Source organism: Octodon degus, unplaced genomic scaffold (genome assembly GCF_000260255.1).
Source record: "Octodon degus isolate 3935 unplaced genomic scaffold, OctDeg1.0 scaffold00083, whole genome shotgun sequence".
Classification (NCBI taxonomy): Eukaryota; Metazoa; Chordata; class Mammalia; order Rodentia; family Octodontidae; genus Octodon; species Octodon degus.
Window position 1 is genome coordinate 8,039,308 of NW_004524659.1, and position 15,841 is coordinate 8,055,148.

Below are 15,841 nucleotides of genomic sequence, written 5' to 3' on the forward strand. Positions count from 1 at the left end.
GTCCTCATGTGGTAGGTTCAGGAGTCTGTAGATGGGAAAATGCAGTAGAGACCTTCTTAGGTCTTCTAGCTAACCAGAAGGACTTAAAAACTCCTGACCAGAAGGAGTTAAAAACAAACTTTACAGAGAGATTCCCCTGGGAAGCAATTTAAGGACAGGGGTGGAGAGAGAAAAACCAGATAAAGAAAAACACCAAGTGACCTTAGGACTTGTACCAACAGACAAGAAAAAGAGCTGACAGGCAGCACACAGAGAGAAAGGCAAATACACAAATGATAAGCTGCCCCCCCACCCCGGCAATATAGAAAAAACAAAGAGAGGGCTATCTGACTTTAAGACAGTATATACTCATACCTGTGCACTAATATACATACATATATTCTAGAGTCACAGTGTTACTTGCTCTAGGGTCATTATAGAGTACAGTAGGTATTCACGCATCCACTTACTAACTGTAAGCTAACATGAACAAGGTATTCCCTTGCCACTCCAAAGACTAGACCTTAAAAGGTTGGGAACAAAGGTCTACAGGTCCTCCATCTTTCTAGAGCGCCCTCCCCTGTTTCTTACAAAGGTAGCTGTGTCTCTTCTCCTTTCTCCCCCTTATTTTTCCTCTTTTCAAATAAAGTATCTTCCTTTCATTAAACTTTGTCCCTCTAATTTTGTATTGGGGCTGAGTTACAATCCCAGTGAGCTAGGGGCTGGGGAGATGGCTCAGTAGAATAAGCGCTTCCATAGCAAGTGCAAGGGCCTGAGTTCAATCCCCAGTTCCTCCAATAAATAAATAAAAATAAAAAATCCCCGTGGGCTACTTGGACAGCAGAGCAGTAGTGCTTTTCCCCCAGATACAATACCTTTGGTTCCTAGACGTGACCCCAGACCTGGCAATGTCTTGTGGTTTTAGGACCAAACTTTTGAGGGTGACACGTAGTGTCTAAGAATCTGTTAGTACGTAAATGACCTGTTGTATTGGTGTCTGTGTACAGGATCTAAAATAGACTGAACATTTATTTGCATGCCCTTGAGGAGGTGATTTGCCACTTAATTTATATTTCTAACACCTGGAGAGGGAGGGGCCTGCCCATCCTTTATTCTAATTTTTCTTGATCTTCTTTGCCAGGTACACCCCCACCCCAATAAGGGTACCTTAATGTTATTGCCCTTTGGGACCTTCACCTTGTCTCGAGGCCTTCTGTGGGGGACCTGGGATGGGTTCCTGTCTCAGTTGGGTCCCCACTGCTGAGTCAGAACCAGCTAAGAGCTGCAGCCTCCCCAGTCTGGCATTTTCGTTTTGATAACTGGGGGGAAATCCAACTCCATCTGTACTGTGATGTGGGGAGATGTGGGAGAGAACTGGTCTCCAAATGCAGGACAGTAGAGGAAATCTTAGGTGTCAAAACAGGAAGTCCTAAGTGATTGCATAGAATGACAGCCCCACAGACCAGCTTTGTCTTAATCTTTATATATAAGGCAGAATTTTAAATGAAGGCTTCAACAGAGTTCAAAGGGCAGAGCCTCTTTAGAGCTCTGGAGTATCTACAGCGACCATCATCTTTGTCAGGGTTGATCAGTTTGTTACTGTTAGGACTACGATTCTCATCAGAAGTGAGGGCCTGTGTCAGAAGTGGGACAGATGCTTCACAATGAGGTGGCATGGATCCCTCTACCCTGTCCTATGATGAGTTATGGCTCTAGCCCCATTTATAGCTGAGGAGGTGGAGGCTGAGAAGTGAAGGGCCTTGTCTTTGGTCCCACAACTGGGGATGTAAGCCTTGGGGTGCAACCCTAGGACCTCTAGTCCCAGAGGTGAGGCCCTCCAGCCCTGCCCTTGCCCTGTCAGAGATGAGGGTCTGCTACAGGACATTTCAATCAAGGTGACAGAGGAGCTCATGCATCTTTGATTTAACATAACTTAAAATAGGGCTGCCCCAACATGCAAACTGCTGGACTGTGCAGGGAGGCCCAGAGGCACCCAGGCCTACTCCATCACAGAAGGTGGCAGGGCAGGATCCCTGGGCTGGCTCAACATGGCTCAAGCCCATCTGGCTTCAGTCTGCCTTGCCCACTGGCAAATTGCACAGCAAGTAGTGCGTGATTGTCTCATCTGAAAAGGGGCAGGAAGCCGCCACCCCAGGCCACAGCCCCATCACGTCATGCAGCACATAATACAGTCTGCCTCTGTAGTTTTCTTCTGTTGAGAAGGTAGCTTCCCTGAGAAGGGGGTGCCCAGGAGACCCTCAACTGGGGACTTGACCTTGCTGTGAAGCCTATGTGCAGGGACTGGTGTCCTGAACCAGCTGGGAGGCAGCAGGGTGGAGGCTGTGTTTTGTGCACTTGTCTTCCTCTGTGGCACTGAGCAAATGACAGAAAGGGCCAGAGTCATTGATTTGGATGTAGGTAGGACAAATGAAAGAGAAGCAACCACTGCCCCGCAGGGTAGATGCTGCCTCCCTTGCCACCTCAGTCTAGAGAAATGTCAGGGTGTGGTGGGTCCAAGCAAGCCCCCTATCCTTTGAAGGGGCTGCTAAATACTGTGCTTGTTCCAGAGTAGCTGCACATTCACATTATTTGTGATTCATTATTTGTGATGTTTCCATTTTTGCAAATCCTCAATTTTAAAAGCATTGCAGGCCACCAGTGCGCACTAATGTTTCAGGAGACTGCCCTGAGTGATTTATTTTCAAGAGCTTCAGTGCCTTGCAGGGCAAATCCCCTTTGGGACCCTGTGGGCTTTCTGGACTACACTGAGGAAGTCCTGTCTGTCCTGTGTGAGGTGTATGTCACACAGAGGATATGTCCCTGCATGGGGACTGGCTAGATGTGTGGCATGTGTGGGAAGCCTCTGCTTGTCCCCAGCACAGGATCCAGGCCCAGGGGGCTCTGATGAGTTCTGCCAGTGCCTGTCTACCATGGCCCACCAGGGAGGCCAGGCTGCCCAGGAGATCGATGCTGGCCGTGGCTTGTAGAAAGGCAGGGGCATTTAACAGCCCTGATGGGAAGAGCTGATGGGTCCCCAGTGGTCGCCGCTTCATGGAAATGAGGCCCTGGGTTGACAGAACCGTGCTGTCATGTGTGCTGGGACTGCATTTCAAGCCAGCAACACACAGCTGTGCCGTGTTCACTTAATTTTTGAAGCACAGCATCATGGCGTGCAGACCACAGCATAGCACTAATGGGTCTCCGTGGGGAAGGGTGGATGGAGCTATGGGCCAGGAGAGGCTTTGCAGCCGCTGAGGTAACCAGGGCCCACTCAGGCAGTTGTGATCAATAAAAGATGTTGCCCTGCCCAGGCTTGCAGACTCACAGCCTGCCCTCAGCGTCGGACCTCGGTCATCTGAGCGTCAGGCAGCCGGCGAGGGAGGCTTTCTTTTCCATTATTCCTAACCAGCACATCCGGAGAGTCATTGTGGAGAGAAAAACCATCAGCCTGCACATTTGTTATCCAGTTCCTCTCTCCCAAGGACAATAGCAGATACAATCCCCAAGTGCCTTCTCGCTCTCTGATTCTGCTGCTGTAATTGATGGAATCGTTGTGTGCTGATGAATGTAGACCCTTCACGTCAACGTAACAACACACCCAGGGCCTGACACGTGCAGCTCTGTTCCTTTTAATGAGCTTACCCCCCTGCTTGAGGGGGGATTCAGCTGAGCCTTTGATTTGTGCAACAAAGAGACTGAGGGGCTCAGTCATTCTCAGAGCAGTTGCTGAGTGACTGAGGGAGGGTCCAGGCAGACAGAGGGAGATTGCTATGTACAGTGTTTGGGGGATCCTTTGGCTGTGGGCATCATAAACCTTGACAGAGTATATGGCTTTTGACCCAGCAATAGTTCAACTATTGCGGTTTCTTTTTCTTTTTTGAAGAAATAGATCTTTTTAAAGTATTTCATTTTTAAAATTGAACTCTGGGCTTTTGCCCTAAGCTACGTCTCCAGCCCTTTTTATTTTGAGATAGGGTCTCACAAACTTGCCCAGGCTGTACTCAAACTTGGGATAGGCCTGCCTTAGCCTCCCAGAATTCGGGGATTTATAGGTATGTACTTGGTACCCCTGGCTATATCCCAACAACCTCATCACAGTATTAGTTAGAGTGACTAATCATTAGGGGTAATGTAAGTGCTCAGTACAGGAATGAGGAAATGAACTATGGTGTGTCTACTGAGAGACTGTTACACAGCCACAGGTTCAAATTTGAACTTGGCTTTTTCCTAGCTGTGGACTTAGGCAAGTTTGCTGACCCACAGACCTGCCTCATCTGTGAGGTCGGGGCACCAGGAGTGGCGTCTTCGTGGATGGTTGAGTGAGCTGGTGTGTGTAGGAGGGCTGGCACAGTCCATAATCAAGGACTTAGCGAGCATTATGAGCCCCATCAGTGTTGACTGCTAAAGATTGTGTGTTTGAAGAATATTTAATGACAGGAAATAAGTGAAGCATATAATTTCATATGATCCAAATGTCCTTATAGATCTCTCTTTTTTATGTGCAAAGCTAAAATGTCTCTGGGGATGGGATTGCAGGTGCATTTTATCTTTTCATAATTTTCAGTATATTCCAGCTTTTCTCTGGGAGCATGCCAGTATTTAAGAAGCTGTATATCATGTGTCAAAAGTTATCAGAATGCCCACTTTAAACATGTGCAGGATAGAGTGTGTTGCTGATAGTCCAATCAGGCTGTTAACACCCCGACACCTCCTCTTTGCTCTCCGTGTGTTTTGCATGTCAGAGCACTTAGGGTGGGCTGGGATGGGGAGGGACAGGGCTGCAGAGGCTCAGGTTTAGCAGAACATACAGTAGTTAAGATACAAGGCACATTGAGGGCTGAGGGTCAAGAAAGGCTGAAGTTACCCCAGCAGGGTGACCAGCACCCTTGAGGCACTGGTGTCACAGCTAATGTTGTCTGGCAGATGCCTTCCCCAGTAGGAGACCAGTGAGGTAGTAGAGGACGGGGTAACTTGTGGGACTGAAGTTCAGTGCTGAGTAGGTGATGGAGTAGTAGGGTCTTAGGAAGGCATTCCAGGCAGAGGGGAGAACCCTGCAGAGGTGTGGTGAGGCAAGCTTTCTCAATACTCACTGAAGATGCTGGGGGAGAAAGCTGTCAGGGGGCTGCAGGGTCAGGAGGCTCGAGAAGAGCAGGATGGAGGGCTGGATAGCCCAGCCTGGGGTAGAGGCCAAAGGGTGTCAGTTAGAAAGGCAAACTTCCTGCATGGTAGGAGATGAATGGGTGGCTGGGAGGAGAAGCATCAGCTTGAGGGACTCTGGGCCTGAAGGTTTTGGAAGGATGGCTCTATTGGGAAAGAGTTGGCTGGTGGGCCAAAGGGTTGGCAAGTTTGGCTGTTCAGAGGTAAGGTCTGTGTGCTTCGGGCAGGCCGCATGGTGGGGAGTGGCTGGTAGAGATTTGAAGCCCTCTCTACTGCTTGCTGTTTGTGTAGACTTCAGATGTCCTTCAAATTCTGTAAACTTCAGCTTTCTCCTCTGCAGGATGAGGGCACTAGCACTACCTGCTCTAAGGACCTGTTTCATAGGTGCATGCTGTCATTACTGAACAATGGCTTGTGTAGGTCTCATCATCACACCCCTCCGTGTGAATTTTTCTGAAATTATCTTTCAGTGATTTTTTTTTTCCTTCTGATCTTTCAGATTGCCAGTGTCCTGACATCACGGAACCCCTCTGTCCTCCTGACCTTGGTAAGTGGCTGGTGCCATGGAGCTGGGCACAGGGACAGCGTTTTAGGGAGTGGCTTGCCTGTGCCAGTGTTGGGGCCACAGAGGAAGCTTAAGAAGCAGGCAGGGAGGAATGGTCATGCGTGATACATGCTCCATTCAAATGCTGACCCTGTCTTCGTGTCTCCCTGGGTTGTACTGTGCCCTGTCTCAAGGCCATGGTATTTAAGGCGCCTCCTGCTCCTAGGATTAAAATCCAGTTAGACATAGCTGAGTCACACTGAGTTAATGGTCTTTGTGGACATAGAATGTCATTTTACTTTGACTTCACATCTCCTATGTTGTTGCTTAAAAAAAAAAAAAATCCACACCATTGGCATCTGCCCTCAAAGTAGCCAAGTTGTGGGGCACAGGTAGAGACAGGATGGGGTGCAGAGCAGGCTCCTAGTGCCCTGGCAGAGATTGGGGGGCACTGGGTCTGTGGGAAGTCTCCGAGAAGAAGCATGGTTTCTTGTCATTCTTTGACCTTGCAATTTCATGTGTAAAACCCTCCTTCCTCCCAGAATGACCCTTTTCTCCTTTGTTAATTGATTTTTACAGGAATAGTTCTCAATGATTTTTTTTTTTTAAGCAATTGGTCTCTTTAATTCCACTCTGCTGTTTTGGTGGCTAACATGGAAGGTTACACAAGATAATTGTGATCAAAGATGGCCCAGAGTTTTGTTTGGGTGTATAGTTACACATCGATCGAGCCAAAGTTTTTGAGAAAGCAATAGCGACTTAAAATGCATTGCCTCTGTAGGGTGGCATGTTTTTCTCTGAACCTTTTGCTTTGTTTCTATCACTCTGTTCAGTTCTATATAGAGTTCCTTATAGTTAGGAAAAGGAGAGAGATGTTAACAGCTTCACCAGTGTCCTGCCTGACATCAGTCCCACATCCCTGGAAGGGTGGGATTTGGTTGTCATCCCTCTGGCTCTGTGGGGTTAGTTCCAGGACCCCTCCTCACTCCCTAGATCCTAAAACTTGCAGGTACTAAGTCCCTTACATAAAACTATATTTGGGCATAACCTACCGTACAGTCCTCTCCTGCACTTTAAATCACCTCTGAATTACTCATATTATCTAATGCAACGCAAATGTTATGTAAATAATTGTTACACGGTATCACTGTATTGTTCAGGGAATGATAACAAGATAGCAAAAGGTCTCTTCAGTAGAGATACAGTTTTTTTTTTCCTGTTTTCAAATACAGTTGGTTGAATCTGTGGATACAGAATGCATCAATGTAGAGGGTTGGCTGTATTCTTCTGGCTCTCATGTTGGGGTGTGTGTGTGTGTGTGTGTGTGTGTGTGTGTGTGTATGTGTGTGTATGTGTGTGTGTGTGTGTTACTAGGGCCTGAGCCCAAAGGCCTTCACACTAAGGCCAGCTATTTCTTAGTTTTTATTTTGAGCCAGGATCTCACTAAGTTGCCCAGGCTGACTAATACAAGTGATCAAGCCTCAGCCTCCCAGGGTGCCGGGATTACAGGCCTGGCCCACAATGCCCTGCTATCCACTGTTTTTCAAGCCATAGTCCAGTCAAGAGCTCCCGGCTTGGAGTTACCTGGCTGAAGCCTTGTTGGACTGGCGACTGCAGTAGGGAAGGTTTGCTGGGCTGGGGAGCGTGCTCCCCCTTCTTACCTGTCCTGAGCCTGACTGGAGGAGGCAGGCCCTCCTGGGCAGGCTGTGGGGACACTGGCCCTGTGTGACTCTGTGTGTTCTTATCTGCCCCTTCTTCCTCCCCAGCGTGGCGTAAACACGGACAGCGGCAGTATTTGCAAAGAGGCCTCCTTTGAGGGCATCAGCAAGTAAGTCCTGGGCTCTGGAGCACCTCCACCCTCCACACACTCACAACCTCCGTCCATGTGTCTTTTCCTTTCTCTACACAAGGCATGAAATACAGGAGATTCTAAAAATGAATTTGAAATCAGGGCTGGTGACACATACTTTAATCTTCACATTCCAGGAGGCTGAGGCAGGAAGGTTGCAAGTTTGAGCCCAGCCTGGGTAACTTAGCAACTTAGGAAAACCCTATCACAGAATAAAAATAAATAAATAAAAAGGGCTGGGGTTAGCTCAATGTCAAGATCCTGTGTTCAATCCCCATACCACCACTGCCAAAAAACAAACAAACAAAAAATTTGATTGGACATTTTGAGAAAAATGCTTAAACTAATTTGCCTAAAATCACCCCACCTTTTACTTGAATGAAGGTACCATCTCTGTCATAATTCTGTAGTGGAAATGCCCAGGGAGCCCTGCCACTGTGCATGGGTAGAGGTGGCTGTTTCCTCCCTGACAGCAGCCTGGAGCTCCAAGGCTCTTGCTGGTACCATACCCTTGCCCTGCAGCCCCAACCCCTTTGACCTGGACACTGACCCCTCCCAGCTCTCAGCAGCTTCCTGTGTCCCCAGCCTCACCACTCTCAGGCAGCATCCCCTTACCTTGAGCTGAGCCCCTGAAACCTGCTCTGGAAGTAGCCCCTTTTCTAGGTCTCTCCAGGAAGGAAAACTGGTGTTGGACGCAGAGTAAGCTACAAATCTGCCTCCTTGTCACTCTCACCTCATGTCCCCCAGGGAGTGCTGCCCATTGGCTGTGTGTCCTCAGGCTGGCTGGCATCCAGCCCTGTGAGCCTGCGTGGCTAGGCTGGCCCCGCTGCAGACGCGCGCTCGAGGGGAGCTCCCTGCTCCTCAAGGGTGCTGAGCATACACAGCGGACAGCTCTTGACCCTGGTCCCCCTGTATCCCCTACACTCCCTAGGCAGTCTTTGCAGCCAGTGTCCTCTGTTGTCCTTTAGTGGACCAAGGCAGTGATGGAGGAAGTGCCTTATAATTATGTATGAGCCTGAGCTGCAGGAGTCTATGTGTATGTGCTATGTAGGGGTGATTAGAAGGATTATGAGCTCATGAATATGTATCATTTCCCCAACTATAAGAGGGATTGGGTAGGGGTAGCCAGTATCAGGTTTACTTCTTTTCATGGAACAAATCTCTGCATGCTCTCAGGAGTTTGCCCAGAGTGGCCCTGCCTCCCACACCCAGCAAATTAGTCCAGCTCTTTGATATACTGACCGTGGAGCAGATTTTCCTCCTAAGCTCGGGGGGTGGGGGGAGGAGGCGCAGCGGCCACTGCCTGTCCAGAGTGAGGCCTTTGCATGCCCCCCCCCCCTAGTTCTGCCAGGCACCTATATTCCAGCATCCTGCTCCCCTTCCTTGGCTAACACCATGGACTGTCCACAGCATCCCTTTGCCTCCGCCTGAGTCTGTCTCATGGGAAGGACCCTGAGCTGAGAGGAGGTGGCCCCTTCACTGATGAGCTCTGTGATCTTGGTCCCCCTATGAAACATGTCTTGGGCTCGTTGCAAGAACTACAGGACATCATGTTCACCCAGAGCCTGCACAGAGCTAGTGTGCAGGAAACACTGGCCCACAGCAAACCCCAGGTGAATCCCAGTGCCCAAGTACCTCAGTCTTCTAAGCTGTGCAGTGGCCAGCTAGACTCCAGCAGGGATGGTGACCACATTCCCAGGTGAGAGTGAGCTGCAGAGTCTTGGCTGTGGACTTTCGGCTTGCCCCCTCCAGAGGTCTCTGCTTTAGAGGTTGCTGAGCTCCTCATGGTGGTGTGGAAGGTGTGGTCTTGGATGGAAGCTCAGGACATAGCCTCCAAGGTAGAGCTTGACTGGCTGTGTGAGATCTTACCAAGAGGAACACTGACTACTCCTCACCACCCCCTTTTTATATTTTTACAATGAAGATGGAACCCAGAGACTTGTGTGTGCTAGACAAGCACTCCACTGCTGAACTACATCTCAAGCCCTATTTTTTTGAGACAGGCTCTTACTAAGGTGTCCAAGCTGTTCACAAACTTTAATCTTCCTGCCTCAGCCTCCCAAGTAGGTAGGATTATAGGTGTGCACCCCTGGACCTGGCTTGACTGCTGTCTCCTTTAAGCATACTCCATCTTCTGTCCCCTGTTGTTCCTAAGTCCATGGGAAGCATGTGCTTTGCAAACCACTATTCTTCACCCAGTCAGCACTTGGGGACCTTTTTTGTGACTCAAGCTTTTAATAGATTGCCCTGGTACATTTCAGTTTGTGGTCTGGCTGCCTCAGCCTCTTAGTGCTGGGATTATAGGCATATGCCACTGTGCCCTGCTGTTGACATTTTTCAGAGAGCCGAGACTAACTTAATTTTGTGCTGTCTCCCCAGCATATGCATTACACCATCTGCACCCATGGTCTGTTCCAGCAGGGAGCTGACGGGGTGCTCTGCATGTGTCCGAGCTGGGGGGGCTGGGCTGAGAGACTGCCCTCCATGCTGGGTGCCAGGCGATGGGCTCTTGCCAAAGTCTCTGATTGCTTCACTTGCTGCGGGGAGACCCTTGCTCCTGTCTCTGTCTTGGTTCCCTGTGTTTATTTGTGGCACTCCTTCCTTTCTCCCTCCCGTGGCAAGTGTTCTCACGCACCTCCTCCAGGGCCTCACATCTTACTCCGTCACCCTCTAAACTCCAACTTTGGGTTGCTCCACTGGAGCAGAAGGCTTCTGCAAGTGCCCCCTCCCAGCCTGCCATTGGCACTGACTTGGGGCCCTGGCCTCTGCCTGCAGGTGCCCCCTCCCCCCAGCTTCTCCCTGCAGGAAGTCACATCTGTATTCTTGGACTCTGAGTAGAGCTTACCCCCTGCCTCCTGCAGCGTGGGCTGCCAGACCTCAGTTTTGCCACTCCCAGCCTCTGTGCCAAGCTGGGAAGAGACCTCATCCTACTGTGGCTCAGCAGCCGTGTTCACCCACCTGCCGAGTGCATCTCCAGCTGTTTGCTGGGGATAATAATAGACTGTTTTCTAAGCAAGATGAATCTTGCTGTCGTCCTACTTTCTAATACTCAGCTGTTTGTCCCCAGTCACCTCTCTCTGCCCTCATGAAGCTCCTTGTTCCTGGAACTTTTATTTTGGCTCTTTTAAACCTCTCTGACGCTGTTCCACCTTAGATTTTTAATTTTTGTTTGAGTGTGTGTGTGTGTGTGTGTGTGCATATGTGTGCACATGCACGCGCATGTGCTTACACATGCACGAGCTTTGGAATTGAACCTAGAATGTTTACTAAGCCATATCCCCAGCCTTTTTTTTTTTTTTTTTTTTTTTCTTTTTTTTTTGGCAGAACCGGGGATTGAACTCAGGCCTTTGTGCTTGCCAGGGAAGCGCTTATTCTACTGAGCCATCTCCCCGGCCCCTTCCCAGCCTTTTTTATTTTGAGACAGGGCCTTGCTAAGTCACTAGCTCAAGCTTGTGATGCTCCTGCCTCAGCCTTTGTGGTGCTAGAATATAGACTGCACATCCAGATGACTTCTCACTTTAAAGGAAGCCCAGGTTTGGCCTCTTGCTTTGTCTGCCTTTTTCCTTTGGCCTGCAGGGGAGAGACAGCCAACAGTAGCCTCATGTCCCAGCCATCACGGGCACCCTGGGACCCTAGTTTAGCTGGGTAGTTAACTGTGACCTTTTTTTGGAATGTGCCTTTTCAGGATTGTTTGCTTCAGGCTCTGTCCTATGTGGGCTTAGCCTTGTCCCTAGACCTTTCTGAACCTTCTAAGGTCACAGCCAGGCTGCCTGCTGCTCACAGCTAGGTGTGCACAGTGTCTCAAAGTGATGGGGACAAGAGCAGAGAACCAGAGGCAGACTGGGTGGTAGACATGCAGAAAGCCAGAGTGGGCTAGGGCTCAGCCTAGTGCTCAGCAGGGCCATGGCTTGGTGTGATGATGACAGGGTGAAGGGAGCCAACAGGGGCAACCTATGCAGTCTTTGCCCTGTGTACAGGGTCTGGTCCAACCATGGCTCCATGCTTGGCCTGATTGGAACAGTAGCAAAGTCCAGACAAGGTTTGGGAGAAGTCCCAGTATGGGCTCTGGCAGGACTAAAGGCTCATTTCCAGGTTACTGGTGAGGGCTGGTGGGGGGCTTGTCTTTGGGCTGGATCTGGGAGGAGCAGAGATGGGGTAGATCCTGCAGCGAAGCAGACTGGGAACTTTTTCCTAGCGGTTCCAGGCACCACGGCTCCCTGGAACACTGATTCTTGCTACCTGGGAACCAAGTCAGACATGATCCATCCTTGTTAGCGTCCAGGGAGGTGGATCTTAGGGCAGATTTTTCTGAGACTAGGAAAAGAGATGGGAAAAGAAATGGTTTATGTGGGCCCAAGGGGCCTGAGCTGGGAGCCACCTATCCAGCCAGTTCACATCACTTATTGGGGTGCTCCTCTGGCTCATGGCAGTTCTCTCCCAGATAGGTGTGCATCCCAGAGCTCAGGTGAGGACAGAAGGTTACAGAGGACTTTTGTGTTATGCCGTTGTCTGAGGGAGAAATATGGTCCATATTTTACATCTGCTGGTTATTCTGGATAAGCATATTTCTTATCTTTTGGCATTTACTTAAATTGCCTTGCATATTTGAAGACAATTGGTTACAAATTAATTCCATTTAAATAAGCTGTTAAATATGAAATGCTGAATTTGGGGTTGTTAATACAGGAATATTAATATTCAAAGATAGGGGATTTTAAAGCCCAGGAAGTAGAGGGACATTATTAAGCTTCACGATTACAACAAAATGCCAATTTGTGATTTGGGGACCATGGCTTTCTGGTTACTATTAATTTGCATAGGAATAGTTTTTTAAAATTATGACCCATGGAAATCTCCACAATAGGAAAATCTGCCCCAGTCCTGTAGCAGGAGATGGGACTGGGGGTGTCCTCCCTCTTGCATTGAGTTAGAAGGTCCACAGGGGAAGCCAGGGGCCTGATGCAGTGGGTCAGGCTTACCTTTATCCACCTATCATTGCCTGCTCATGTTGGGAGCCCACCAGGAAAATACTCTCTGCTTCTACAGCACCCTCCCACTCACGGCATTCGTGGAATTTTAAATTTTTATGTAATTAATTTTTGTTCATCATAGAAAATACTACTTAAGCACAGAGGCAAAAACAAGGAATATCTAAATTTTACCATCTGGAGTTAAACCTTCTGCATGTCTGAGGGTGCTTCTCTTTGTGTGTCTGGATGTACTTTGTGTGTATCTTTGTGTATACATTTGTCTGTCTAATCTGTGTCTTTGTGTATCTTTGTACCTACCTGTAGATCTTGTGTCTAAGTATCACCTGTCTAGATATGTGTATGTATATCTTTGTGTTCATTTTCTGCTAAGGTCATGTGCCTTAGTGTGTGTTTGTGTGTGTATTTCTCTGTGTTTGCCTGTATCTGTGTGCGTGTGCGCGCGCATGCATGTGCGCACTCACGTATACAGTGGTCTGTAGTTGTCTTGGGCTTCATTTTCTTTGATTTCAGTTACCTATGGCCAACTGCAGTCCACAAACATTAAAGAGAAAATTCTGGAAATAAACAGTTCATAAATTTTCAATTGCATACCCTGAACTCATGGTCCCAGGAAATGGATTATCTTCCTGTCTGGCATATCCATGCTGTAGACACTGCCCACCTATTAGTTATTTAGTAGCCATCTCAGTTATCAGATCTACTGTTATGGTATCCCAATGTTTATATGCCAGTAATTCTTATTTTTTTAATAATGGTCTTAATATGAAAGAAGAATAATGCTAGTAATTTTATTACAGTATATTAATATAATCATTCTGTTTTATTATTCGTTACTGTTAATCTCTTCACCTAATTCATAGATTAAACTTAATTGTAGGTACGTATGTATAGACGTGGTGGTAAACCTGTGACACCCATGATGCAGTGGGCTGTTCATATTGTTGAAAGCTCTACAAGGTTCCCCACTACTGCCGTAAGAGAAGCCATAGTATATACAGGGTTCTGTGCAGTCCACGGATTCAGGCGTCCACTGGGGGATCTTGGAACACGTCCCCCCGTCGATAAGCCAGGACATAAATCTGTCTGTGTTCATGTGTGTGTCTCTGTTGTGCACGTTTGCGTGTCTTCGAGCATATGCCTTTGTGTGTGTGTCTGTCTGTGCTGAGTCACTTCGCTGCTCATATGTGTGCGCATGCACGTGTGAGCAAGATATCGTGTAGAGTGAAATTTTGCCAGTATGTCTGGCTGTTGAGTAGATAAGCCGTTGCTTTTCCTAAGGTCAAAGTGACATTTGGTGAAATGGGAGCTGGTATCTCTCTTGTCATCTTGATATATATCACCTGCTGCTCTGTTCTTCGCTCTGAACCACTTTGCTGCCTATAGTGTCTGTGATATTTCACAAGTGGGGCTTTGATTCCATAGCTGTTACACTGACTTGAAGTCAAGGAGTTCTGTTTGGTAGTCAGGGTGCAGGGCTGGAGTCCTTTTAGCCTGCTTCTGTGTGTTTGCCCCCCAGCCCCCGCCCCGTCTCTGCTCCTTGGTCCTCTGGCTGCCAGCCTCAGCACTGTGCATTACACAGGTGCTTTCAAACACCAGCAGCAGGCCGTGGAGAATCCTTGGCTTGCAGGGCAGGAACTCGTTCCCCTACTCGTGCCTGTGTGCACATCCTGGCCTGTGATGGAGCAGGGGTCAGGCCCATAGGGTCGAAGGCTCACCGGGGCTCCTCTGCCTCATTACTGCTTATTACTGGCCAACCACTCTTCCCTCACTGTCTCACTAGTAGCCTGAGTCAGGGACACATGTGGCTGTCCTGTGTCAGAGATGTGCCCTGGGATTATGTTCTCACCTGGGGCCACCTTCTCAATTAGATAGCTTTTGCCTTTATAGGCTTTTTTCTCTCTTTTTAAAAATTTCATTCATTTGTGCTCTTTTAAGTTTCCTTCTTATCTCTAGGTTTTAGTTCTTTCTCTGATTTCATGGGAAAGAAGAAATGGCCATTCTGAGATGGAGGCTTAGTTTATTGGTTTTTAATGTCCTTTTCTACTGCATACGTGTAGAGCTTAAATAGTCTTCTAAGTTTTGCTTTAGCTGCATTTCACAGGTTCTGAGGTTTCTTATATTTTATTTTCTAGTTTCACTGTGACTGTTATCTTTCAACAAAGAATCTTTGGAAGTCCATTTCTTAAATTCTAAACAATTTTGGAATTATATAGTTTCCTTTCTGTCATTGCTTGCTAGTTCAGTTCTACTGTGATCAATAAAACTTCTCTGTCAACTCTTTGAAATTTATTGACAATTCTGGTATATGATCATTATAATAAATGATGTATAGTTGAAGAGAGCGTGTGTTCTAGCTGTTGGCTATAGTGTTCTCTGTCAGTTAAGTCAGGTTGCTTAATTGTATTCATTTTTTCTCCATCTTTCTTGATTTCTCTGTTTCCTTGTTTTACTACTGCAGGAGGAATGCGAAAATCTCAAGCTATTTCCTCTTTCTGTTCTGTCAATTTTTTTCTAAGTCAGCTTTCTTCAAATAAAATTTGCATGTAAAATAAAATTCAGTATGTGCATAGTTCAGTAAGCTTTTAAAAAATAGTTTTATTGGGGCTAATTCACATGCCATACAATTTACTCATTTAAAGTGTACAATTGAATAGGTTTTACATGTTAACAGAGTGTGGAACCACCATTTCATTTTAATCACCCGAAAAGAAACCTTTACAGTGCTTATTTGCAGTCCATTCCTATTCCCCCGTTTTCCCTGACTCTTAAGCAACTAGTCATCTATCTTCTGTCTGTCTGGGTTCACCTGCTTGCTCTGACATTTGATGGAATAATTCAGTACGTCGTCTTTGTGCCTGGCTTCTTTTAGTTAGCATATTTTCAAGGTTTATCCATAGTGTAACATGAATTGGTAATTTGCTCATTTTTATGGAGGAAAAATATTGTTTTATGGATACTGAATATATTTTTTCTGTTTATCAGTTGATAGACCCATGGTTACCTACACTTTTTGCCTGGTATAAATATTTTCTCTATGATTATTGATGTAAGAATGTTTGCATCAACATATGCTTTCATTTCCCTAGGAGTGAATTTGTTGGGTCATATGGTAACTGCCCTTTTTTTTTTTTTTTAATGAATTTAGGACAGGTCTTCAGGGTGTCCAGGGTATACAGGGTCTCACTACGTAGATCAGACTTGTAGTGATCCTCCTGTTTTCAGCCTCTCAAGCACTGGGATTACAGGTGTGTGCCCACTATACCCAGTCTGTAACTGCCTTTTTGAGCAACAGCCAAATTGCTTTCCAAAGCAGCTACCCCA

The 15,841-nt window shown here is 47.4% G+C and overlaps 1 protein-coding gene across 1 annotated transcript in view; it reads left to right on the forward strand.

The window, feature by feature from the left end:
* Positions 1–15,841, forward strand: part of Pepd (peptidase D) — a 131,557-nt gene that overhangs the window by 21,385 nt on the left and 94,331 nt on the right. The window contains exons 5-6 of the mRNA XM_004636732.2: positions 5,636–5,683; positions 7,447–7,508. Coding sequence (XP_004636789.1) covers positions 5,636–5,683; positions 7,447–7,508 — 110 coding nt within the window. The remainder of the gene's footprint in view (positions 1–5,635; positions 5,684–7,446; positions 7,509–15,841) is intronic.